This window comes from Bacillus rossius, assembly GCF_032445375.1.
Source record: "Bacillus rossius redtenbacheri isolate Brsri chromosome 9 unlocalized genomic scaffold, Brsri_v3 Brsri_v3_scf9_1, whole genome shotgun sequence".
NCBI lineage: Eukaryota > Metazoa > Arthropoda > Insecta > Phasmatodea > Bacillidae > Bacillus > Bacillus rossius.
In genome coordinates this window covers 19,162,312-19,187,625 of record NW_026962012.1, presented here as the reverse complement: position 1 = coordinate 19,187,625, position 25,314 = coordinate 19,162,312, and the positions used below count along the sequence as shown (strand labels likewise).

General features: G+C 39.2%; 1 protein-coding gene across 1 annotated transcript in view; it reads right to left on the bottom strand.

The window, feature by feature from the left end:
* Nucleotides 1-25,314, bottom strand: part of LOC134542566 (uncharacterized) — a 61,045-nt gene that overhangs the window by 31,193 nt on the left and 4,538 nt on the right. Inside the window, exons 2-3 of the mRNA XM_063386937.1 lie at nt 15,571-15,729; nt 6,989-7,083 (exon numbers count right to left, since the gene is read on the bottom strand). Coding sequence (XP_063243007.1) covers nt 6,989-7,083; nt 15,571-15,729 — 254 coding nt within the window. The remainder of the gene's footprint in view (nt 1-6,988; nt 7,084-15,570; nt 15,730-25,314) is intronic.

Here is a 25,314-nt window from a genome sequence, read left to right as displayed (position 1 = left end):
AAGAAATTTCAGCGCATACCACTCTGATGTTTAATATAACTAACCAATATTTATTATTTTAAAGTATTCTGGAAACAAAACGATAAATTAACGACTCTTCGCACTCAAATATAAATTATTTAAAGAAATGTAAAATGCAATAAACCAACAATTATAAATCAAAAAGGGGATAAATTATAATGGAGCGGTTAGATCTTCCATGACTGCTGATAGGTTTCGCACTGCCTGAGAGGGGGTTTGAACATAGGCCTTCCAAAGATGAGTGGTGGGAATGTAACCCAAAGAACACTCGAAAATGGTCATGAGATTTTTCACTCAGAGGAACTGGTCATGGCTCGTTGGCTCAGAGGACCCTAACTTTTGCGCCGCTCGTTGGCTAGCTTGACCTAGCTCCTATTTTAGAAAAACACATAAAAGAAACCAGTTTGCCGTCTGGAAGTCACGTAGCTCTTACTTAAATAAACAATCTCATCGATAACGATGTAAAAGAAATACAACTTTGGGGTAGAATGCAAAAGAAAAAAGAAAAATGGCTAGATGTGACAGCTTCAGTGCTCAGACTCTATGTACGTCACTGTACATCACCTTTACGTACAAGGAAAATAAAGAAATAAACATGTACAAGTATTAACGCAAAATCAGTACAAAAAACACTACAAACCTTATTCTTGCTTACTTCACGAATTATGGTTATTAAAAAAAAGTAACATAATCAGAAATTAAATATATGAAATCGTGGCACAAGATCCATGAAGATTCAAAAAATATCAGAAAGGTATTTCTGAGTAAAAAATATTAACACTATTTACGTCAAGTAGCTTGTTAAAGACTGAACTTAGTATGTAAAAATTAGAAATTAAAATATCTTAAATTACCTAGAGTGTGCTAGCCTAGAAACGGGATGCTCAAACATACCCAAATTAATTAAGGGAACCTCTCGTTGGGGGTTGAAAGTATTTCACAACTCTCAGTGATTACCTTAAATATTAAAATGAGACTAGTAACCTCGTAGCTGCTTAATTTCTGGGAAAACTTATTTTTATATGCGTGATTATATTATTATTATTGAGCAAAAAAAAGGATGCCTGTTGCCCTACTACTTGTAATAAAGCAGAATTAATTCCATGACCTTTGACTGTAACACTTTATGAGTCAAACACAAGGTTTATAATTAAATAGGGTCCATTTAAACTTGGTTTGAATTATTTAAAATAAATCCTTAAAATCATTTAATAAATAAAAAATAAATTTAAAGCTTAACCTTAAAGTACCTGTAAGCTTACAACTATTTATGTCGTTGTTATATTAATGAAATGAAATTCATCCCGTTGATCTCAGATTTTGGATATCGTGTAGGAACACAAAATGGGCGCTGTGAGGGAGGCCGAAAAGCACTGAGGCCGAAACAAGGGAAATGCGTCCTTGAGCACTCAGTGACTAATGGGGACTGTAACCCCTGTAAATGGGTATGGTAATCCGTAACTTACAAACTAAATTTGGGAATATAACCCCTGTACATAATTGTTTCGCTGTCCATAAGAAGTCGAAGGCATTGAGTCATAGCTCTGCACAATCTGACGATGGATCAGACAAAAGATATGAATTTAATACTTGCTTAAAAGCGAAGTACACCTCGGTCCCGGATACCTACATTTATTAACTCACATAGGCTCAATATGTTCAAGCTCCGACGGTTGATCAGACCATCAGGCTGAAGCAGAGAGACCTACGAGGGAATTTCACCCCTGAGTTAGTTCGGGTTCGAAACCCGAAAGATCAACGAATTTGGATGAAAAATTGATTATGTAAAAAAAAAAATTAGATGTTTTAAATACATAGCTGTACACCACCTTATAAAGGAAATTAACACCTATCCAAAAAAATATAAAAGTTAATAAATTGTTTACTCAAAATTCATAATTACAAAAATATTGTTTATCCTTTACCTTGCATTCTTAGATTAATTGGTAAATTGCTCATAGAAAACTCGACGTTTTAAAAAGTATAGTACTCTATCTTACAATAAATTCCTCACCTCATGGCTAGCGTAAAAAGTATTGGGGATTCAACCCGTGTATATAAACAATTTAATTCAGGCCTTTTCTTAAAGGCATGAGTGATTGCACCTCTCGTTGGGTGATCACGAAATAAATCTAAACAAAAGCTAGGCACATGGATGTGTATGGTGACACAATGAAATGGTACGTCGAAGTATATTCACGTAGCTTGTGAACGACGCAATTGGATTAGAGTACTAGTTAATATTACTTAAGAGCCTATTCTTATTTTATATAGCTTAATGAATGGACCCTTTATAAATTTATTATATGTACTATTAAAATACTTAATCGTTAATTTTAAGATACTTAGAAATAGTAAACAATGGAAGTTTCTTAACATTAGCTAAAACAAAAGGTTTATATTATCATATTATTTGTATTGTTAATATTATTATAAGGTATATATAAGATTATTATGTTATGTTTTAGTAACCCTAGATTAGAAAATTCTTTGCTGCTAGATTTAAAGCAGTATAGATTATTTATAGTGCTTGTTTTGTGACACAAAAATTATATTATTAGGACCTACAAAGCATGGGTAGTTTGTTTACAAAATACGTGGCACATGGGTGGAGCACACAGGACAGGAGAGGAGGTTCCGCGCGGTTGGCGGCCCTGTCATGTGGTGAAGAGATAACAAGTCGGCGCGCGCAAGACGCCGAGAGACAAAACAAAAAATACCACGATGTCCGAAAGGACTTCGATGATCTGTTTTTCACAAAGATGGCCTGGTTTGGAGGCGGATGTGTTATAAAAAAAACACAGATAAAGGGAGGAATTTAGACAAACTCAGGGCACTGTCGGCCGTGAGGAACAAACTAGATTACAACGTATTGTTTACGCTGCCGGACAGGGGGGCAACGACATGACCTTGCCTCCTCCAGCCGGTGAGGCGAGAGGGGGAGGGGTGAAGAGGATGACAGGGAGAATGACACGCGCGCTTGATAAAGCACGCTGCCTGAGGGTCGTCGCACCGACACGACGGAGGCCGCGCGGTGTCTCACCGCGCGCAAACTCAATCACAGTGGGACGTAAAACTCAAAATAAATTTTAAAATAGAAAAAGCAATATAACTACCGGGTGTACCAGCGATCAGTTCACAATGTTATTATTACAAAATTTGCTATCACAAAATTTAATTAATTTTTTTTTTATCTATATTTATTATTTTTTTTTTATTTTAGGTATGCCTACTCGATTTAGGTATGCCTATAGACCAAACCACGCTCTGCTACCAATTGTAACGCCCCTCGTGCCTCAAAATTGAATTATTTTAAATTAATTAAAAAGAGCCTTGGAAACTTGCTGGGTAAGAATAATAAGAAAATAAGTTTATTGACCAGAGGTGGCACGAGGTGGAGAACAAGACAATTTGGAACTCCCTGACACAAGCAACTGGGGAGCTGGTGGATCGTTTACGGGAAGAAGGTATATCATAAATAAATTAACACTACACAAGTAGCTTGGTCTATAGGTTCCCTGTTTTATTTAAAAATGTAACTAATGAATTCTGTTTTCATTTGATTTGGCATTTATAAGTTTCCCAATTAATGATATTAACAATATGCTTTAGTTTTTCGAGAAAGGGCCGGCCCTAATTTAGTATAACAACACATACTCAACTTTACCAACAAACAATTACATAAACAAAAATTTATTAGTATCACACCAAAATTTGATTTGTCCAATTATTACATCGATGATTAGTTTCATTGATTCTACATATTCTTGAGGAAAGCACTGTTCGCTGGTAGGCTATTCATTCGATTAATGTAGTTCGTAGCTAGAAAGTGGGGGGGGGGGGGGGGGATGTTGATTTCACATTACCACCCGGGTCTTCAAAAAATAACGTTGGGTCGCGGAAACATCTCTTCTAACGTGACCCGCAGTGGAGGTGCAATTTGTCTCTCCAGCACTTCGACCCTGTCTGAAACCCAAATCAAATTCAAAACGAATTAGACTTGCTTCCAGACAGTCCTACACCGTCGGCGCAAAAGGCCAACAAACGGGAATGGGGGGAAAAAGGCCGGATTGTCACTCACCAGACAGGGAAGTTGACTTCTATTTACAGATGCGTCGCCAGCCAGGAACTGGATCCCGCGAATTAGCGGCTGGGCGCGGTCGTTTTCTAATTTCAAAAAAAATTAAAAGATAAAAAATAACTATTACATTTTATACTACGCAGACGGACTAAACTACTTGAAAAAGATTATAGGGATAGCATCCCTCATTTAGGCGACTACATAGTCGGTTGCGGCCGGATGGAAGTTTTGCAGAGTCTCGTCGACTCGCCGATAATCAAACGGTCCGTCTGCAGTTGCGGCACGAAGTGTCCCGCGGAGAAAAGCGTCTCGTAATTAAAAGTAAAACTTGAATCAAAAGTGGAGGGGAGGACTGGGAGTCCGGACCGAAAGGTCCCGAAGTTCCCCGAGTGAGGGCCATAAAAAAAAACTCTGATTGAAGTCTCGAAGCTGGTAGCATTGCGTCGACTTTAGCGCTACCTGTTGGGGGCTGTCTGAAATAAAAAAGAATCGACTCGCCCAAGGCGTCTGCTTAAACCAAGGGTTAAAGGGCGCAGTCTAGTGCTACACTCTGGCGGCCTACAGGATAAGTTGGCTGGGTGGTTAGCGAGTTTGCCGCTAGGTGTCGCGGGGTGGTCCATCTTGGCACACACATTTTTTTTATGCAAGGCATCCTGGGAGACGGTCGCTGTCTGCTGGGGTTTCTGACCTGTCATTGGCCTTAGGCGAATTCTTAGAACCGAAAGAGGAGGGGGGGAGCAAAAGTGCAACGACGCTGAGAACAAGCGTCCATGACGTGCTTTTCGAGGAGAAACCTAATACGTATTCGTGACCAGACTTACTTCTCTCAGCAGCTCTCTCAGAAGTAGCAGCTTGCAGCCCAGAAGCTGCTCTATGCAGTTTTGGTCATGCAGGGAATTAAAATTACAAACTCGGGACGTGACTGCAGGCGAGAGAAATTTCAACCGGGCTGACCATGTCCACATTAGACAGCAAAATATCAGATTGGCCCCCTGGGAAGGGGCTTCGGTCCACTGGCACAAAGTTTAAATCCGTGGCGTACACCGGCCTAACAAAAGTAAATCACCCCCATTAACAACCAGATAAATTTAAAAAAATAGAATCCCCAAAAAATTTTAAAATTATAGAAAAAAATTAAAAAAGGTGACGAAATGCCTAATTTCCGGCACAGACCTGCTGGCACACATACGGAATACAGTCGTGCGTTTATTCTCAAAGGGTTCAAGGGGGTGGAGAATGGACAGACTGTAGGCCTACCAGCAGGAGAGGGAGCGAGGGGTGGCTGCCGGACTAGGACGAGAGAGCTCGTCAGTGGACAGATGGGTTCGAGTGTTTCATGATGGCTGCATTGTTACCACCAACTCAGCATGTTCCAGTGGTGTCTGTTTCCGTCTCTGTGTTGCCGACCTGAACCACGCAAGCACAAGTGTCGTCTGACGCAGCATATCCCTGCCATCTGGTGTGGACCACTTAACTTAGAGATGATTCTTTTTAAATTCGTACTTGGAAAAACATTTAAAGAATTGGTCTTAAGAGTGTTATAATGGAACTAATGCAAATTTTTCTCTCTTTTCTCGGCCAATAAAATGGAATAGGTTGCTATAAGTTGTCAGTATTTTCCTGATCTAAATAATCACAATCACAATGACTATCTAGGCATATAGCTGGGAGGTTTCAATGTTTGAATAGATTGTTGCACTGACCTTATATCTGTGAGAAAACTTGTGCGCAGTGAGTGAGTGACAATGAAAGACATGGAAATGACACAAGACACCTCGTTGGAGCAAAGTGAGAATCGAGTTCACAAGTCAGCACGGTTGACAAGGAGTGGATCTTCAGGCGAGCAGCTACCGCGCTGGTGTCGTGCTGGTACCAGCACCGTCATGAAGCACTCCGTCATCCTCCACCGTACCAGCACGCGCTGCTGTACGCTACAATATATTACCTGGTAGCTATAGGACAAGCAAGTATTTATTTCTACACTGCTGGCCATGAACTAGGGTGGGATAGTCATGATTATTAACAGGACAGGGTGGCCAACCAACTGCCCTACAACATGTGGCATTGAGAGTGTCTCCGGCCATGCTGCTGTAGTTACGGCCAGTGGCCATCCAACCGTGGACCGCACGTGTTTGATGTGGCTGTAGGGTTTGCAATCGTGCTCGTTGGTTGATGGGCTGCTGGCTTCCCGACATCGCTCTGCCTGTCCCAACCTCAACTACTCATCCATTTCACTGTGCCTGCATTTATTCCAGTTCAAGAACTAATTCCTGGTGGAATATGTCCCGGAGTCAAACCTGTTCATATTGTGGTTTTTTTCTTTGACGATGCCTGTGCACTAACTCTCAGTAATCTCTGCTACGTACCACTCATCAGTGTTGCCGCTCCACTCAAACAACCAATCACATCTCTGTCCTCCCCTCTAGCTATCCCTAAGGAGCGGTTCTTCAGGTGAAGCAATGTTAACAGCCGGCAAAGTATTTTTTAGTATTGACAGTGATTTCATATTATTACTCGGTCATTGAATTATACCATTAAATAGAGATATACTCGAATGTTGGTAATTTCCTTGCCAGCACGCTCTAATGCAGTAAATGCCACTATCATGAACAGAAACTGAAATTACCACATAGTGAATGCGAGAAGTTTTGAATGTCATATTCGGCATGCTCACACTGTACACACACTGCTAGGCAGCCATGTTCACACAACATTCCAATCGGCACGTAGTTCCGTACGCACATTGATATACATGATATACATAATAAACTGACTGAATCAGAGTGGTGACTTTGTTAGTTATCATTTCACAATGCCATATTATTGATCCAGAAAACTATAATTAGAATGTTCCTTGTGCCCACAAGAAACTGCAGTGACGCCTACCTGCTCCTGTCTGCAGGACTGCTGGCCTGCGTGCGTGCTGCAGCGTGCTCTGACGGCCGTGCACTGGTGTCCCTGCCCTGCTCTCCCTCCGTGCTCTGGAACACACCCGACAAACCTTCCTCCGACTCTGCACGGGAGTGAAGTGGCACCTCTCTCTCTCTCTCTCTCTCTCTCTCTCTCTCTCTCTCTCTCTCTCTCTCTCTCTCTCTCTCTCTCTCTCTCTCTCTCTCTCTCTCTCTCCACTTCAGTGCTTCAGTTTACACTCAATAATAAGCAATATAAATTAAAAATTAATGGGCAATGTTATTGGTATCAGTTAATTCCATAGACAATATGTACAAATATATATGTTGAACTATTTTGTGCAAAAATTTGAAACAATATCACCGATGTTATCCTTCAATACAGGCTTCATCCAGATGTGTTGTGTGACATCAAGCACATGCACAGGCAAATCTTGACACACAAACTTATGGCTTTCTCGCCACATTATATGGCGAGAAAGGCATAATCAGCCCACTTCTGAATATTAGCTGAACACAGTCACGTATGGATTATCCTCTTCTCAATTTTTGGCAAACGCACACTGCAACAGTTGGCCACTACTGACCTTCTAGTCACTACTGTCCTTCATAATTACATACTCATGGATGACATTGTCACTGGAGTTGCATATAACAATCCTTGTAAGCCTGCTGCAGCTGAGGGTTTCAACTCCTCGAATGGGCTATCCAACTAATCTCAAGTACTAGATACTGCGCCTACTCTTTATTGTGACAACCCAGAGCCAATGTGGCCAGTTGTGAACATCCTGGATTGCAGTGAGATCCAGATCATATCACACAAGCATCAGCAATGCTCTGTGCTATCACAGACTGGTGAGTCTATGATCCCACACTCCTACAGGCTCACTCTCCCAGTGTTGTGTGGGCAACGATGCTGAAACTTGTGTGAACCTTAGGACTCCCTATAAGCCCTTACCCCTTTCAATCACACACAGATGGAATTAGTTAAAAGAGGGTTTACCGAAATTCAAAATATTCAACTAACTCGTTTCATGTGTCCTCATGTGACAACTGTGGAGTCCATTTGTTTCACGGATGTATCATGTTCAATAAACCCAGTCTATGCAAACAATTGGTTTTTTTTTCCCTAATATTAATATAGATAAAATTAAATTACAAAAATTAGCACGTTTTATTAAAATTTAACATATATAACACATACATAGCACATACCTATGTACATTACAGATGCACACAAAAGTACAAAATAAAAGCCCCGTTTACACGTTGCCAGTAACTCGCACAAAATGGTCGAGTAGTAACTGGTAGACAGTTCCTTGACTCGTGTAAACGGGTAGGGCGAGCTACTCGTACAGGCCAGTTACAACTAGCATGCCAGTAACTGGAAGGGCGAGTTACTACAAAAATATCTGTTTCACTGGCGCACTGGCCTTCCCCCACCACAACAATTATTGGTATCTGCCAGCTACTTGAAGCGTGTAAACGCGCATGCCAGCAGTCGGGCAGTAACTACCTAAACAATTAACACGCACCGCGCACGTGTCAGTATTTATATCGTGAATTAATCTAGTTTCATGAACTAAGATGGCAGGTCGTTGGAGTGAATAGCAGAGTATTAAATTCGTTTGTTTATATCGAGATAACGAAGTTTTGTGGAATTGTTTTAGTGCAGATTATAAGAATAGAGACGCTCGAAATGCAGCGTATGAAAGCATTGCCCTAGAGATGGCTATACCAACATTTACAGTGAAAGATGTGCTGAAGAAAATAAAAAAACATGCGTTCAACATATTCTCAGGAACTGATGAAAATTGGCAAGAGTAAATCAAGTGGAGCAGGAAGTCAGGATGTCTACAACCCAACAATAAAGTGGTTCGGTGTAATGGATGAAATAATGAAAAAATCCACTACTAAAGATAAAGAAACATTCAACATGTAGCATTGCACAATGAGGATTTGATATATATATTGGGTCATAAGAATATTGATTAAGAATAACTTTGATATGAAGGATACTAATTATTTCATATATAGATAAGGATAATTGTTCAGATCTGTTAAGAATTGTTATTATGTAATTACTTTGGTTAAATTTCATGGAAAGCCTTAAAATACTTATTTCCTTGAGATACTTAATTATTAATTTGAGGGTTAATTCCAGTCTATAATAATAATTATTTTTGATATTTGATAATTAATTTCATTAATTGTTTTGTTTAAAGCAGTGTAGACTATAATTTTACAGGACATCATTTTTAAACTAAAATTTCTAACACGGTATGAATTTAACCTTTGATTACTAAATTTTGAACATTGTATTTAAATTTGTTGGGTAATTTAAATTCTATTGGATATAGCTAGTGTAATATCTTGAGAATAGTCTGGAAGGTACAGAAGGAAGAACGGACAGGCGCGACACCCTGGCGCCAGAAAGTTATGTTTCACCTTGTAAATGTGTGTTTGGGATTTACGCGTCACATGGACGCACAGCTGTAGCGACCGTCGGGAAGGGTCTCTAGAGGCTACCACTAGCCAGCCAATCAGGGCGAGCCCTGGCATGGAATGATGCGCCCGCCCGAATTTCCTTACATGGTCATGTTTCTGAATTCTGTACTCTGATTGGTCAGTTGGCCCACAGGGTTGCCTCCCTTGTCTTCACCTTTACAAGGGAAGGTAATCTCGTCGACCAAGTCACTTGTTGCTTGATCGTTGCCAAACCCGGTCGCGTTGTCAGCAAGTCACGACACACAATGGAAAGTCACTAAGGGACAATTTAAAGCCTAGGGGCTGGGGCCAGGCCGTATTTTTGTAACCTAAATTCGTCATTTTTCGGAATAGTTAATTAGAAATTTAGGCCCTAGGCGTCGGCATCGGCCCGACTTTGTGTGATTCCGGTCCGCGATTGACGGTACTTTGAGTTATGTAGTTAACCAAGGGACATTACTAAAATATTATTATTTTTTTGGCGAGTGATAAGACTCCTCGACCATCAACGGCAAGATGTATGGTGCTGTGGTATGGATTTGGACCTTATCCTATCAAAATTCAAAGACCTCGTAAAAATTTGTATCAGAAAAAACAAAAAACTGTGCAAGTAACAAAGCCTTCGAACTAAATTCATGTGTAAAATTGTGTACTGATGCCATGTAATGATGAGAAAAAACTTTTTTTTGAAAAGAAATAAACAATGGTAATTTAATAAACTATTTTATTTCCAAATAACGTAGAACGCAACCATCGTAATGAAAAATTCCTAAAGAACATTGTCTTTTATTACAGAACTGAAATTTTTAACTGAAACATAGAAATTACACTCATTCGCACAACTTGATAACCAGTTTAGATATTTGTTACTAAAACCAAAGTTAATCAATATGGCCTATTTCATGACCCACAGGTGAATCAGCAGTGTGGACTCCATGTGGAATGGCACACTATACAGAACAAACTGTTCCTGTTAGTGGAGGCCTCATAGCAGCCTCAGCAGGCCCTATGTTTAAATACTTTGAATGATACCTTACGTATATGGGCCGCCAAGTAGTCCAGTCAATGAATGTTCAAAAGGGGGGTGTAGAGGGAAATGGAAGGAACACAATTTTTGACTTTGGGACTTTGTTTGGACTAGTAAGGAGGTAAACATACTAAAAGTCCTCACTTCTAGGTGGTGAGCGGGAGGGAGGGGGGGGGGGGGGGGCATGTAGAAGGTCCCTTTTTTCGGTTTTTCTCTTATATCTCGGAAACTATACGCTCTAGTGAAAAGACCAATCTATACTAAAATAAAGCTGAGAAATTTTTCCACAAAATTTATTCGTTTCAATTTTTCTCTCTCTCGCATAGTTTATGAGATATTTGCGTTTAAATTCGCTAATTTTTAGGGAGGGGAATGTTTTTTCTTACGTTTTTTGCCCTATTTGACTAGATAACATTTTATCCGTTCGTCGTACGTAAAGGTCATGCAGAAAGACACTTGTAGAGAATTAAATTTTCTTTAAGAAAAACCAAACATTTTTATTTTATCTTCAATCATTGTAAAGTTAGAGCAATTTTACCTTTTTGTGTAAATCGCGAGATTTTTCAGAATAGTTTAACTTCCGTATTCTTCGCTATTCCACTGCTCTAACTATATATAAGTTAATATAAACATATTTATGCGTATAAATAGTATGTAATATATATAGTATATATAAGTGGTACATAAATAAATTGTTTGTATGCATGTATATATAATGTTTTATCAGGTACATATATAGTTCTGCAAAAGTAATATTGTTTGGTATCGTTTCATACTATTTTTGGCACCGGTAATCGAATGGAAGAACTTTCAGGGCTCCTTTGTAGAGATACAGTACAGTAGAGATGCACCTCCATAGAAGAGTTTTGTGGGGTTCTATTCACGTCAAGTGAGCAGCACAAAGATTTTGGACAAGCCCGCCAAATTAAGGATGCAGCTGATGTTACCAAACTAATTAATTGGTTTGGGAAATATTTTCCCTTTCCGGCTACCAGCGACATCATATCCATTGCGACGGGGGTGGTTGGTGACAAAACAGTCACATGCTAAATGCTGTTACAGTTGGTAAACAAGCAATAGCTTATATGGTGAGTTGCCCATTTTCTGATATTAAACTGGCTCGAAAAAATCTAGCACTCCCACTTTCGACTGTAAGCTCGTCAATCAAGATCAATGACGAAAAAGTGTCGGTGGATCCTTTTTTGCTATTCCAACGCATAGCCATAAGCAAGAAAATTGACCAAAATTTAAAAACTTATTTGCAATATGAATTGGCTCCTTTCCCTTTGGTTTCTTCAATGAGGGTGGGATGAGGAAATCGAGGAAGTCGGTTCTCTACAAAGAGCTCAAAGCAACAACCAAAGAAGTACATGTGACACACTTTGACATTGTTATGGACGGAGGACTTCTCCTCCACAAAGTTATATGGCAAAGAGGTTCCACGATATCTGTAATTTGTGATGGGTATGCCAATTTCGTGAACAACCACTATCGTGGAAGGAGTTGTACTGTAGTGTTTGATGGGTACACGAGGTTATCATCAAGTACCAAGGTCGCTGAGCAGCAAAGGCGGTACCATCTCAGAAAGTCAGCCGACATACTTTTCAAACAGGAGACAGTAATAACTGTGAAGCAGGAAGACTTCCTTTCAAATGTCTACAACAAAAGTCGACTGATTAACATGCTAAAGGTCACACTACAGGCACATGGAATCAGTACCCTTCAAGCACAGCTGTAGAGATATCACATACCACTGCTGTTGCTGTTATAGGTGAGGATGTCAACCTAATAGTCATGTTGATGGCCAAAACACCTGGTGACCAGGATATAATTTTCGTGAAGCCTGGACGTGGAAACATAAATCCTTCATTGTTTTTTACCCAAGAGCTTCAGTTTCAGACCCAGGGGCTGCGAGATATACTTTTTCTTCATGCCTTCACTGGGTGCGATACCACCTCAGCAGCCTTCCGAAAGAGTAAGCTTGGATTTATCAAAATGTATTTGAAGTCTCCAGATGTCCAGGGAGCTGCTGCAGTTTTCTCAGACCTTTCCTCAACAAAGGATGATATAGAGAAGCTGGAAAAAAGTGTATTTTGAGATGGTATGGGGCCCAACCTAAAGAGATGTCTTTAAACGCTTACCGTTACCAATCTTTTGTTAAATCGGTAGCCAATATCAAACCGGACATCTCATGCCTCCCACCAACTGAGGGGGCAGCGAAACAACATTCACTGAGGGCATGTCACCAAGTCCAGACGTGGTTGGGACATGAGCTGCCTCCTCAGATGTATGGGTGGGAGCTAACCACCAATAAATTTCTAATACCGGTGCACAGTGAGCAACAGGCTGCACCGGATGAAATATTAAAAAATATATTTTGTCGGTGCACGAAGGATTGTGCCACCACCAAATGTGGATGCAGAAAGGCGTCTCTCAAGTGTTCCCCTGCCTGCCAAAGATGCCAGGGTAACTGCCTTAATGGGGGCCCCCTCTTGGACAATGAGGATGAAGAACTCGACAACGATACTCTGCCAGTCATCTTCCTCAACGGATGAAGAGGAAAACGAAGCAGAACCCACCCCAGGGCTAAGTTCCCATGACGAGCCCGGACCATCCCACCCCAGAAGAGCCAGGAATTGATAACAACTATTACTGCACAATTGTACTATAAGGTAATAATATATTATTAACTGAAAAGTAACATAGTTCTACAAAAACATTTACAAGTTCATGTGTCAGTAAAATAATTAAGTACAAAGTTGCTGCCTCTATACTCACCCTAACACAATTCCTTTGCGGAATGAATGTACAGTTAATAGATACATATATTATACATTATTAATTGTACATTATATATTTTATAAATTTAATTGTATACAAGTGTTATTGCTTGTGTAGAGGGTTATTATTGCTCCTAATTAACAACAATTCCGTGATCCTTGATAAAGTGCCAATTATGAGTATTATTAGGAAGTTTTCATCATATATAGTAACTGCATTTCTTAAGGGGTAAGAGATGGAGCTGTCAAAGTTGTTTCATTACATTCAGGGTGTAGAAAATAGTTTAATACGACACCAAATTAATTATGCTGTTAAAGAACTAGGTACATAAGTTAAGGCAAATATATGTATAATATATGTTCATATTATTTCTTTATATGCCACTTAGCCTATATGTAGTTGATACTTGATACTGTTTATACAGATTAATACGTATGTATTGGCTTACATTTAGAGTTAGATCAATGGAATAACAAACAAAATTTAAACTATGCTGAAAAATCTCACGATACACACAAAAAGGTAAAATTGCTCTAACTTTACAATGATTGAAGATAAAATAAAAATGTTTGGTTTTTCTTAAAGAAAATTTAATTCTCTACAACTTTCTTTTTGCATGACCTTTACGTATGACGAACGGATAAAAGGTTATCTAGTCAAATAGGGCAAAAAACGTAAGAAAAAAACATTTCCCCCCTAAAAATTAGCGAATTTGAACGTAAATATCTCATAAACTATGTGAGATAGAGAAATATTGAAACAAATAAATTTTGTGGAAAATTTTCTCAGATTTATTTTAGTATAGATTGGTCTTTTCATTATAGCGTATAGTTTCCGAGATATAAGAGAAAAACCGAAAAAAGGGACCTTCCACGTGTCCCCCTCCCTCCCGCTCACCACCTAGAAGTGGGGACTGTTAGTATGTTTACCTCCTTACTAGTCCAAACAAAGTCCCAAAGTCAAAAATTGTGTTCCTTCCATTTCCCTCTACAGCTTTTCATTGAATGAACTAAAGGACAAATGACTTGTTTATAGTGTGTTTTTTCGATGATGACGACCGATGACTAGTTCTATAGCACACTAGGTCTTCAGACACGAAATTTGAATAAATAGTGTGGAATAAAAGAACAATATGCAATACCTTATTTTTTTCAATGATTAAATAAAAGTTCCAAAAAATGTATTACCAAACAACAGAGAACTAAATATAAAATGTATAGCGTAAAAAGCTATCTTTGCAGGTATTGTATTTTCAAGACTTTCTTGCATCCAATAAACAGTGAGCTGTTTCAAAAGTGCTGCTGGTGTCTTTCCTACATGCAGTCCCGCTCATACTCCCGGAGGTCGTAAACATCGTTCACCTGGCTGACCGCAAGTAACCCGCAGGCAGCGGGACTGAACACTACTGCTCTAAATCTTACTGAAATAAACTTTGTGTTAAGATCATGTTAAATAACAAAAATGTTTTCAATTCAGGAAAAATTGAGTTACGAGCCTTAGATTAATGTAGTACTTATAAGTTCTAAATGAAGATATTAGCACGGCTCTTACACACTGCTTTACAGCCACTCCTCACGTGCAAACTTTACAACTACCGTAACTGTGGCACAGAAGTACTCAGCATATAGTGCGACGAACTTAGTAACACAGACTTGCGTGAGACGAGGGAACTGGCTGTACGACCAGTTGGTGCACTGTTCCGAGACAGGAAGAGTGATTGCAATGAGACACACAAAGAAAGAGTGATTGCAATGAGACACACAAAGAAAGAGTGATTGCAATGAGACAGATACAGAAAGAGTGATTGCAATGAGACACAGATACAGAAAGAGTGATTACAATGAGACACGGAGGCAGAGTGATTGCAATGAGACACAGATACAGAAAGAGTGATTGCAATGAGACACAGATACAGAAAGAGTGATTACAATGAGACACGGAGGCAGAAAGAGTGATTGCAATGAGACACAGATTCAGAAAGAGTGATTACAATGAGACATGGAGACAAAATGAGTGATTGCAATGAGACACCTATAAAGAAAGAGTGATTGAAATGAGACACCTATAAAGAAAGAGTGATTGCAATGAGACACTGAGACAGAAAAAGCGATTGCAATGAGACACCTATAAAGAAAGTGTGATTGCAATGAGACATGGAGACAGAGTGATTGCAATGAGACTCAGAGGCAGAAAGAGTGATTGCAATGAAACACGGAGACAGAGAGAGAGTGATTGCAATGAGACACAGAGACAGGAAGACTGACCTGAAGTAGATTCACTCCGCTCTGCGACGACGGGAGCCCCAACTTGCCGCGAAGCACGGCATCCATCCTCAGACACTGCTGCTGGAAGGCATAGCTCTCCTTCAGCTTGTAAGTGCACCGGTAGCACATGAACTTGGGCAGCGTATCTTCCTCTGACACCTGGACACACACAACAATGTCAGCGAAAATGCAACCACGAGCCACGCACATACAACGTCCGTGTCTACCTCCAACACCTAGACTCACACAACAATGTCAGCCTGTAAGCTCCCAAGAGCCACTCACATAAACTAGCTGCGTCAGGCTCCGACACTTGGATACATACCCAGCTGTCAGCAGGAACGCTTCCACGAGCCATGCAATTACACTGGCCGTGTCAGGCTCTGACATCTGGACACATACCCTGCTGTCATACATACATCAGTTAGGGAATTGCTCCCGCTTTTAGTTTGTTTACCCAGCCCTCTTAGCAATTAAGCCTTCCCGGCCTGGGACCCCCATGGGTGTGGATATGGAATACGTCGTATACGCAATCGGAAAAGGTGTTAGAGCTTCGACTATGGCCAGAGGCTGCTGCTACCCACCCCAGCATAGTCACCACCTCGGCCGCCTGCCTCACTCAGCTGACCAGGCAGTTGGCTGTGTCCTCAGCCCTTAGATCTTATCAGCACCGCTGGCGCTTACTCTGATCTACCACATCACACTGCGACCCCTCCAAACACCCAGTAACCCGTGGTCCAGTTGAGGCCTATCCAACCTCTGCTAGCTGTCTAGGCTAGTAACCTTAGCTGTGTCGTCGCTCACAACGTCGACTCATCATAGGGCTAGAGAACCCTTAGAGTCTGCTCCAAGCGATCAGAGAACCATCACCAAGTAAGAGTTCTACCCAATCAGAACCAGGAGCTCAGAGGAAACCTCAATGGAGATCCTTTCACTTTCATGGATCTTTCCTGTACTACTACCAACTTCTGTGCCTATATCGGACATAGACTGTTCGCGCACAGCTAGCCGACCAGCCGTGTATCGAAGCCACTCAAATGGATCAACCTCGTCTCCTCTAATGATCCTCCGACCCGCCATACCTTGGCCCGGTGGGCTTACAGCTATGTGAGGCCCGGACGTGCCCGGACTCCTCCGACGGTGACCACGAAAGTCTTGGCTAGAACTAACCACTTGGGCTGTGCCAAGAAGCTGCAGAGCCTCGGAGTTGCCTCGGTACCTCTCCCGATGCAGGGCAGAGCTCAGACCATGCCAATGGCGTTCTAAGTCTTACCATTACCATGGGCCTTGTCCTCATTCACAATGAGAGGCCTTTGGGACAGACGCCGGGGCTCGGCAGTCGAACCCCCCAGAAAGGTTTCAATCGCATCTGCTGTTGCCTGCAGTTTCAGCCCATTCACCATTTCTGGTTCCAGCCAGGCAATTGAGCATGCCGCTAGGCATGATTACACCCGGCAGAGTCCTCATTAGTTTGAGATGCATCTATGACCAGGGGCCGAGGATATCCACCTCAGCACAGCCACCACCAAGCCTCCCAACTGCGGTGCCACGAGGAGGCAGAGGATTGCCACTGGTGCGGCATGAACCTGTTGGATCATGTCTCGGATAACTATAGCCGCCAGCAGCTCCGATACCTTCCCCGCAGGGTCACCCAGCTGTCGGTGGGAACGCTCCCATACACCGGCCGTGTCTGGTCCATACATCAGTTCGTGACCCTTCCTTACAATAAACTATTTGGCGAGTCTTTGTTCTGAATAGAACACAAAGTGCAAATAATGGTTGTGAAATTGATACATTAGAGAAAACAGATGTTTTTGCTTTCTAACATAGAGACATTTAAAAAATAAATCAATTTATTTTTGATGTCCTGAATTTTGTCATAATCACTGAAATTTTTGTACATTGAGGCCAATATGGATACTGCTGACCAACTATGTTAAGTATACAAGATTATATTGGATTAAGTGATAAGAAAAATTTTATTTGCTGTTATTGTATCATATTTTTGAATAATGACGAGACATTCCAGAATTTTTATGTTTAGCAGAATTTAAATCTCTGTCTTTCATGGTGTGGGCTGGTCCCAATTTAGTGAGTGACAAAATACTGTAGCACCAAATGCACATTTAGAGTTTCCCCTATGCTACAAACTTTTCTAGGCCTTGACTTGGTCTGGGCTGGTGTTATGATTTGTACACCACATTTTTAAGTGAGAGATTTATTTTTCTTGGATTCAAGGTAGCAGTAAACTTTGTTCTAAAGAAATCTTTTTTTAATTTTGAGAAGCATTTTTTTTATATACAAATTTTTACCCTGAAATGTCATGAAGCGAATTTTGTGTAGCAAATAATATTGCTGATCTTAAGGATGGTAAAACTGTATCTTATTTTGACTGTATTACCATGCTAGATTCAAGGCAGCCCTTTAAAATTGCATGCACAATGCAACATGGACACGTCCAACGGCCTTTGGGTGGGATAAACTTTTGGAAATGGTGCACAGTGGTCCCAAAACCTAAAAAAACTTGGCCAAAGTAAAATCAAAGTGTCTTTTTAGGGACATTTAACTTTTGGAATAGCTGTAATGTTACATGTAGCAAGTATTATTGCTCAGGAATCCAGTTTGTTCCTGAGCATCGAGCGTGTCGCATTGTTGGCTCATGACGCACAAAATAATTCAAGTTCAAACACTTGCAGAATAGTGGAAAGTGAACAGACATTGACTCTTCAAATGGATTATTTCCAGAATGTTAGTAAATTTCAAATGTGTTTCTCTAAATGAACAATATTAATTAGCCAAACAGTAAATTGTTAAAAAAGGAATGTCATTATGTTTTTTCTTTATCACATTTTAAAAAGCAGTTTACAAAAAACAATACGTCAGAAGTCCTGCCAGATTCCACTTTGAAACCAAATTACATTTTTTGATTGTATATATGTTCAAAAATATCAAAAAATTAGCTGCAATTAGCTACAGATTTGCTTGTTATGATTTTTATCGTGTTTCTAACCCCGCATATTTCACTTTCCGTTTTGCGTAATTTTTGGGTTTGATGAATACTGTTTATAATAAATGGGTAAATATATGTATTAAGTTAAACTTCTGTGGGTGCGATGCATGGAGCTAATATACAGTAATACATCTGGAGAGGACAAGGGAAGGCCAGCAAAGGATGCGAGGTGAAGCCGGGTATCGGCGTTTGTTCCCTGCTTCCTACGCTGGAAGAAAACGAAAACGAGCCAAACTTGTCTCGCGCGGCGGAAAAATCCTCCAAACTAAACTCGCAACAGCTCCGAAACTATCAAAACAATCAAACTGAAAATTTTACTGGATTATCTGTAAACATTCTTCCCCACATCGCTTTAATATTTTTTTCGAAATATGAATACTTTCATTTTTAAAAATTAAATACCTATTTACTGCCAAATTTTTTTGTGAATACGCAGAGTAAATTTCAACATCGGGGAAAAATTTTTGTTTGCAACTATAGGTGGGGGACACCTGCGAATGAAATTAGGAAGAAGCTTCAAATTTTATTTATATACCACTCTAGACGCATTCAACCCAATACTTTTATTTTTACAGAGAGTTGAAGTGGGAATAATGTTTCAGTGGGTAACACTACCGACATATGTCTTCGTAACGCACTTCTTTTTGTTATTATACTTCTCAAATTTTATAATTTCATACACAACGTTTATAAAAAACGAATTCTTACTTACTTCATTTAATCTATTACAAATCTCTTGTAATATACGTGTATTAGTAGAAGTTAGAAGTCTTTTCAATATCATGTTCATGTTCCAGTCTACTTACTCAACCAACGTAACATGCAAACCTTAGCTTAACACTGGTAGAGAATTGTTTGTAATAACTATAATGCTATGCATATACTGACAATGTAAGAAACTTTCAATTTTATTAATTGTTTGCATAAGAATTAATAATTTTAAAAAATCATAGAATAGGCCTTTATAGACTGAAAACCTTTCACGTAGTTTCAAGTAGCGTACATAAAAGTTTTTAAATATATATAATTACCAAATATTGTTGAATATATTTAACATTTTTATACATGTTACAACACACATATAATAACAAGCCTATATAGGATATAAAAAGACAGACGCCAAATTTTAGCATTTTGTATTTCTTTTCTCTGTGTGAATAAAATAACAGTTCTTAACGTAGTTGCTAATACATACTGTACTATATTTCTAAAAAAAAATACGAAAACCCCTGACATCGTCACCATAACAATGATAAATTTGCAAAATAATTAAGGCACGTCTTTTAATGCTACGAAGCACACTCTTAAGAGAAATGTTTTAAACTTATGTTGGGATTTATCTAATATCTTAAAAGCATTGTGAAACCGTTCCTTTGAGGGAAACCTTAATATACCGAACACCATATCATCCTTTAATCGAGTTAGATTTTCGCTTCTTAAGACCCATTTGTCTTCAAAATGCACTGTACACAATGCATGGTTCGGAGACGCAGTCCAATTTTTCCGCTTTGTCGCTTTTTCCCAGATCTGTCGTTGATCGTCACGTTTTGGAAATTTATGAAAAAAGTAAAGAATTATACAACTGAAACTACTTCTCTTTGTTAAATAGTTTTCTTAGGTTTTTCGAAAAGTTCGAAGATTAGTTACTTCTGTTTAAAACATTTGCCACTTTTTTCTGATGCTTCAAAAGTTTTGGGAATTAATTTAGTTAACAAATGAAAAAAAAAAATTGTTAATACATGTGAAAAGCAACGCCATCCGGCTTGGAATTCCATCGATTTGTACAGCCATATGCGCTACAGGAAATAACCATTGTAGCCGCACACCATCGCCACTCAAACCTCAAGGACAAGTGGGCTGGGGCTGCGTTTGCAGTAGAAATACGCTCTCCTCCTCTTTCTTTTCAACCCTTCTTCGCAACCGGCTGGCTTCGCTCTCGCCCTACACATGTCCACTCCAGATCTTCTTACATGCTCCTTGGTGCGATGGAAGTAAAATTTCAAGGCCGAATTTTAAAGCAATGGTTTTTGTGAAACGTTGTTGAGAAACGTTTCTGACGCGGAAAGGATGGAGAACAGAGCTCCCACGTGGCGGCGTGCGGCTCAGGCTGCAGGGATAGGCGGGTCGCCACCCAACTGTAGGGCCACGTGGCGGCGTGCGGCTCAGGCTGCAGGGATAGGCGGGTCGCCACCCGACTATAGGGCCACGTGGCGGCGTGCGGCTCAGGCTGCAGGGATAGGCGGGTCGCCACCCGACTGTAGGGCCACGTGGCGGCGTGCGGCTCAGGCTGCAGGGATAGGCGGGTCGCCACCCGACTGTAGGGCCACGTGGCGGCGTGCGGCTCAGGCTGCAGGGATAGGCGGGTCGCCACCCGACTGTAGGGCCACGTGGCGGCGTGCGGCTCAGGCTGCAGGGATAGGCGGGTCGCCACCCGACTGTAGGGCCACGTGGCGGCGTGCGGCTCAGGCTGCAGGGATAGGCGGGTCGCCACCCGACTGTAGGGCCACGTGGCGGCGTGCGGCTCAGGCTGCAGGGATAGGCGGGTCGCCACCCAACTGTAGGGAGTGTTTGGCAGAGGGCAACACAACTGGGCTGGAGCTTATTGTTGTGCCCCGCGCCACAGGCCATATTCACAAATTCATATTTCAAATTCAAAAGTCTTTATTTATGCATTTTTTACAAGGATTGTACAACAGTAGTTGGTACTCCAGCACTCAGTGCTCTTTTACCAAAGGACATAACATATTTAGTAAACATTAGAACTATTCTCACATATACATACATTTACATTATTTACATGTTTTACAATATGATCATGAAGGAAAATTTTTTAAAAAACCTTGTGCATTAATTGGAGCCTGGAGCTCGATGTTTTTATGTTCGCTTGGACACTAGTTGTAGGAAGCACTAGATAGAAGTTTATTCTGTCATATATGCATTATAATAACAAAAACAAAGCACTATATAAAACATGTACATTATTTACAGTCGTCGGTGCGGGTACCGTTCATTGAGAGAGTGGTGGGCGTCCATAGCAGGAGAACACACTTTTTGGGTCGCACAAGAAAATGGTGTTCTTTCGAGTACTTATCATATTAATTACTTGTGTAAATCATATTGTTACAAAGTGTTATGTGAGTATTGTTTTAGCTGTACAACTCATTTTTTATTTTTTTGCTAGTATAATGCTTTGCACGCTCTAGTTTTACAGGGTGATTATTTGTCACAAATTATTATTTTGATTAAATATACCACACATATTATTATAATTATGAGCCCACGAGCATGAAAATAAGTTAAATCCAACTAAGAATACACAAGTTTAAAATAAGTTTAAACAAATCCAGTACGTTTAGTGAAGGTTTTTATTTTTAATTTGATCAAATGTCTAATGAATACGGTTAGGATTCTGAAAAACCTGAAAAAGAAATGAAATCCAAAAAACCCAGCACTGTGATATTTTTAGAAAATTGTCTTCTTACTCTCTCTCTATGCTGTTCTATCCCTCACGATATACCTACAAGTCGAGGTTTGAATTGCCAAAGAAGTGTCACATTTATCGCAAGTACTGAGTTACACGCTCTATTTTTTTTCTAAAAATCTTTTACTTATATTTTTTTCAGAATTTGCAAACAATACTAAATAAATTTATTACACAAGAAAATAAATTTTCCTTTTTGTAAAAACTGTATGAAATGAAAATATCCACGTGGTTAATGATATTGTTGAAACAGAGGTATCAAAAACTTGAAGTCTGACTACATTTTCCCGCAAAATTTAAAATATGTAATTACTAAATTGGTAACAAAGATTAGAAAAAAGTTAATAGAACGGAAAGAATATTCTTTGAATAGTGTCAAAGGCCTACGCTACACAAATGGGTCTCCACAGGCTTTAGGAAAAGTACATCTTTCAAAGGTAATTAACAATGTCATAGAAGGTAGCCCATCAAAAGCATCAAAGTACCAGAAATCTACACAATGCATAACAAAATATGTATATATTGTCAGGCAATGAAGCATTATGACTTGTTATAGAAAATAAACTGCCCACAAGTCAGTATCTGTAAATGTGGAGAAGAGTTGTAAACTGTACCCGCCTTATCAACATGTATTGGGTACGAAAAAGGAGTGTTACCCTGAAAATTCAGAAATTTCTGTAAGAACTGATTATGAAGCCTAGTGTTGCAAATGAAAAAAAAAAAAAAAAAACAGCAAGGTTATTTTTCAAAAATACATGTTTTTTTCCCGACTTATCAGGTTTTTTTTTATTTTAAAAATATTTTCCTTTAAATCCTTTCTAATAGTCAACGAGACATTAATTAAATATTTAAACTTAAGTTTATGTGAGATATAAAATTCAGACTAAGTAAGCACATGTTTGTTTTATTTAAAAAAAAAAAAAAAAAAAAAAACAATAAAAAATAAAAGTGTAATTCTTAAGAATCACACTAATGCATTGATTGGTATAGTTTCACTATTTCACAGCACAGAAAACAAAGCAAATAGAATAAGAGTAAGTTCAAACACTATAATTAAATGTTATATAATGGCAAAAAAAATTATCCGCTAATAGTCTTCATAGCCAAAGGTCAGAAAACATACACAAAATAATTTTTCCAAAACTACAAATAAAAAAACCACAGTCCACAACACAAGACAATAAGACATACAAGTACACTCTGTCTCCGCAACACACATTTAAAAGTCCATATCTTCTGATTCAGACGCATCCTCCTGAGTATCAGATTAAATATATTATTAAATTATAAGAACTATGGTATGTTCAACAAAAATTAGTTTTTACGGTTATTTCTTACTTTAACTGCAGCTCATACTTTACAGTTAATCTTTATTGTGTCTATGAAAAAAAAAATCATTTTTTTTTGTGAAATAAAATAGGGGTTTTTTTTTAGGAAAAAAAACATTTTTTTACAACACTAATGAAGCCACAGTTACACTTAAAGCATTGTTACATCATACAGTTGAAAAAATATTTAAAATTCTTCCCGAAAACGTTCTTAGAATTAGTATGCAGATGGGGATGTGATGGAACATCTGGTCAAAGCACCTTCAAACAAAAATTTAGCCAATAAGATGGCAATAAGTCGAATACCAACATTTTCTTTATTTCACTTGGTCCCTTGCAAATCTATGATAGTCAGTTCACATATTATTTGGGAAAATCCACATCTTCCATCGCCATGATTTTGTTGTCCAATAAAAATTCAATTTTTGCAAGAAAGGGCAGAAGTTGAAAGTATCAAAATACAAGAAAGAAACCTTGTGTCCTTTCAAACTGTAATGGACTGAAAATAAATTAACATCAACTTCAAACTTGTGTTGACAGTTGTATATGGTAAAGTTTGTAATGCTATAACAAATACATTGTCAAGTATGCATTGCTACCTTTGTCAAGCTACGTTCAAAGAATTTATTTATATTGAGAAGATTTTACAAAAACTGATGAATGATCACTTAATTCAGAATATTGTCACTGCATGCTTGGATACTGTTGCTTGCATGCAAGTTACAAACTGGAAACAGAAGAGAGGCAAGTGCACAAGGACGATAAGGAAAGAGTTGAGAGAAGTGTGTGGAACTAGGAGCCGGCCACTGTTGGATTGTGTCGTCACGGAGGCCATCTTGGATGACCTGGGATGTGACCTTTGATCTTCACTCCGGGGCCTTTTTGAATAATGGCAAATGAAGTTGAATTACACCATTTTGTTTTATAGAACTTTCAGCCATTTTGTTTTCTAAAACTTTTACCCAATTTTGTTTCCTAGAATGTTCTGCCATCTTGGATTCCACCATTTTATATTCCGATGTCACGTCCACCATATTGCAAATCCGCAATTGAAGAGTCCACGATTAAAAGGATGAGGGTCCATTTGGGATAGCTGAAGTTTTGAACTGTTTTGAGTTATGTAGAATCACACCAAAGTTACACATTGGGATAAAAGGGTGAGTGTTTGCCTTTATAAGTAGTTAAAGATTTGTTTCACTGGGCAAGAAAGATTAGGATCTCAGTGGTTGGGTAAAATATGAGCGTCAATGAAAGTTGGTAACACTGCACAAGGCGATCTAAGAGCTCAAGTGGGTGTTCCTGGTACTATAAACATTGTTCATTTTCATTTTTTTGGGTCTGCATAAAACAACATGAGCCAGATTATAAGTTTGTGTGTTTCAGTTACACGTCTGCCGACATTACCGCTGTCACGTACAATATGAATGATTTGAATGAGGTGTTAACATCAACTTGTACAAGGTAATGAAAGTCGTATGGACAAATGACAGATATAACGAAACAACTGAGATTATGTAGCTTCAAAACAGGTGAGGATAGTCATTGTAAAAAGATAAAATGTTTCAAATCACTCACACGTCATGAGATAAAATATATTGTTTTGAAATCTAATGGATTAAAACCACATGATGAACAATCACTGTATATATGTGGGTTGATTACATGCAAGCCTGTTCAATGTCATCGTCCAAGAAAAGAAGAGGAAGAGGCAGATTTCCATTTTTTTCATACTCGTATAAAGTGAGAGTTATCATAAATAACGATGTGTGTGAGGTGCTGGTTTGCTACAAAGCATTTTTATCGTTACATGGCATCACAGCAAAACGTCTGGTTTCTGCATCTGCTACCCACAAATTAAAGCAAGGTGGGACCTAGGATTTTACATTTTTTCGTTTAAGAATCTTCTTCCCCAAATACATGTTGGG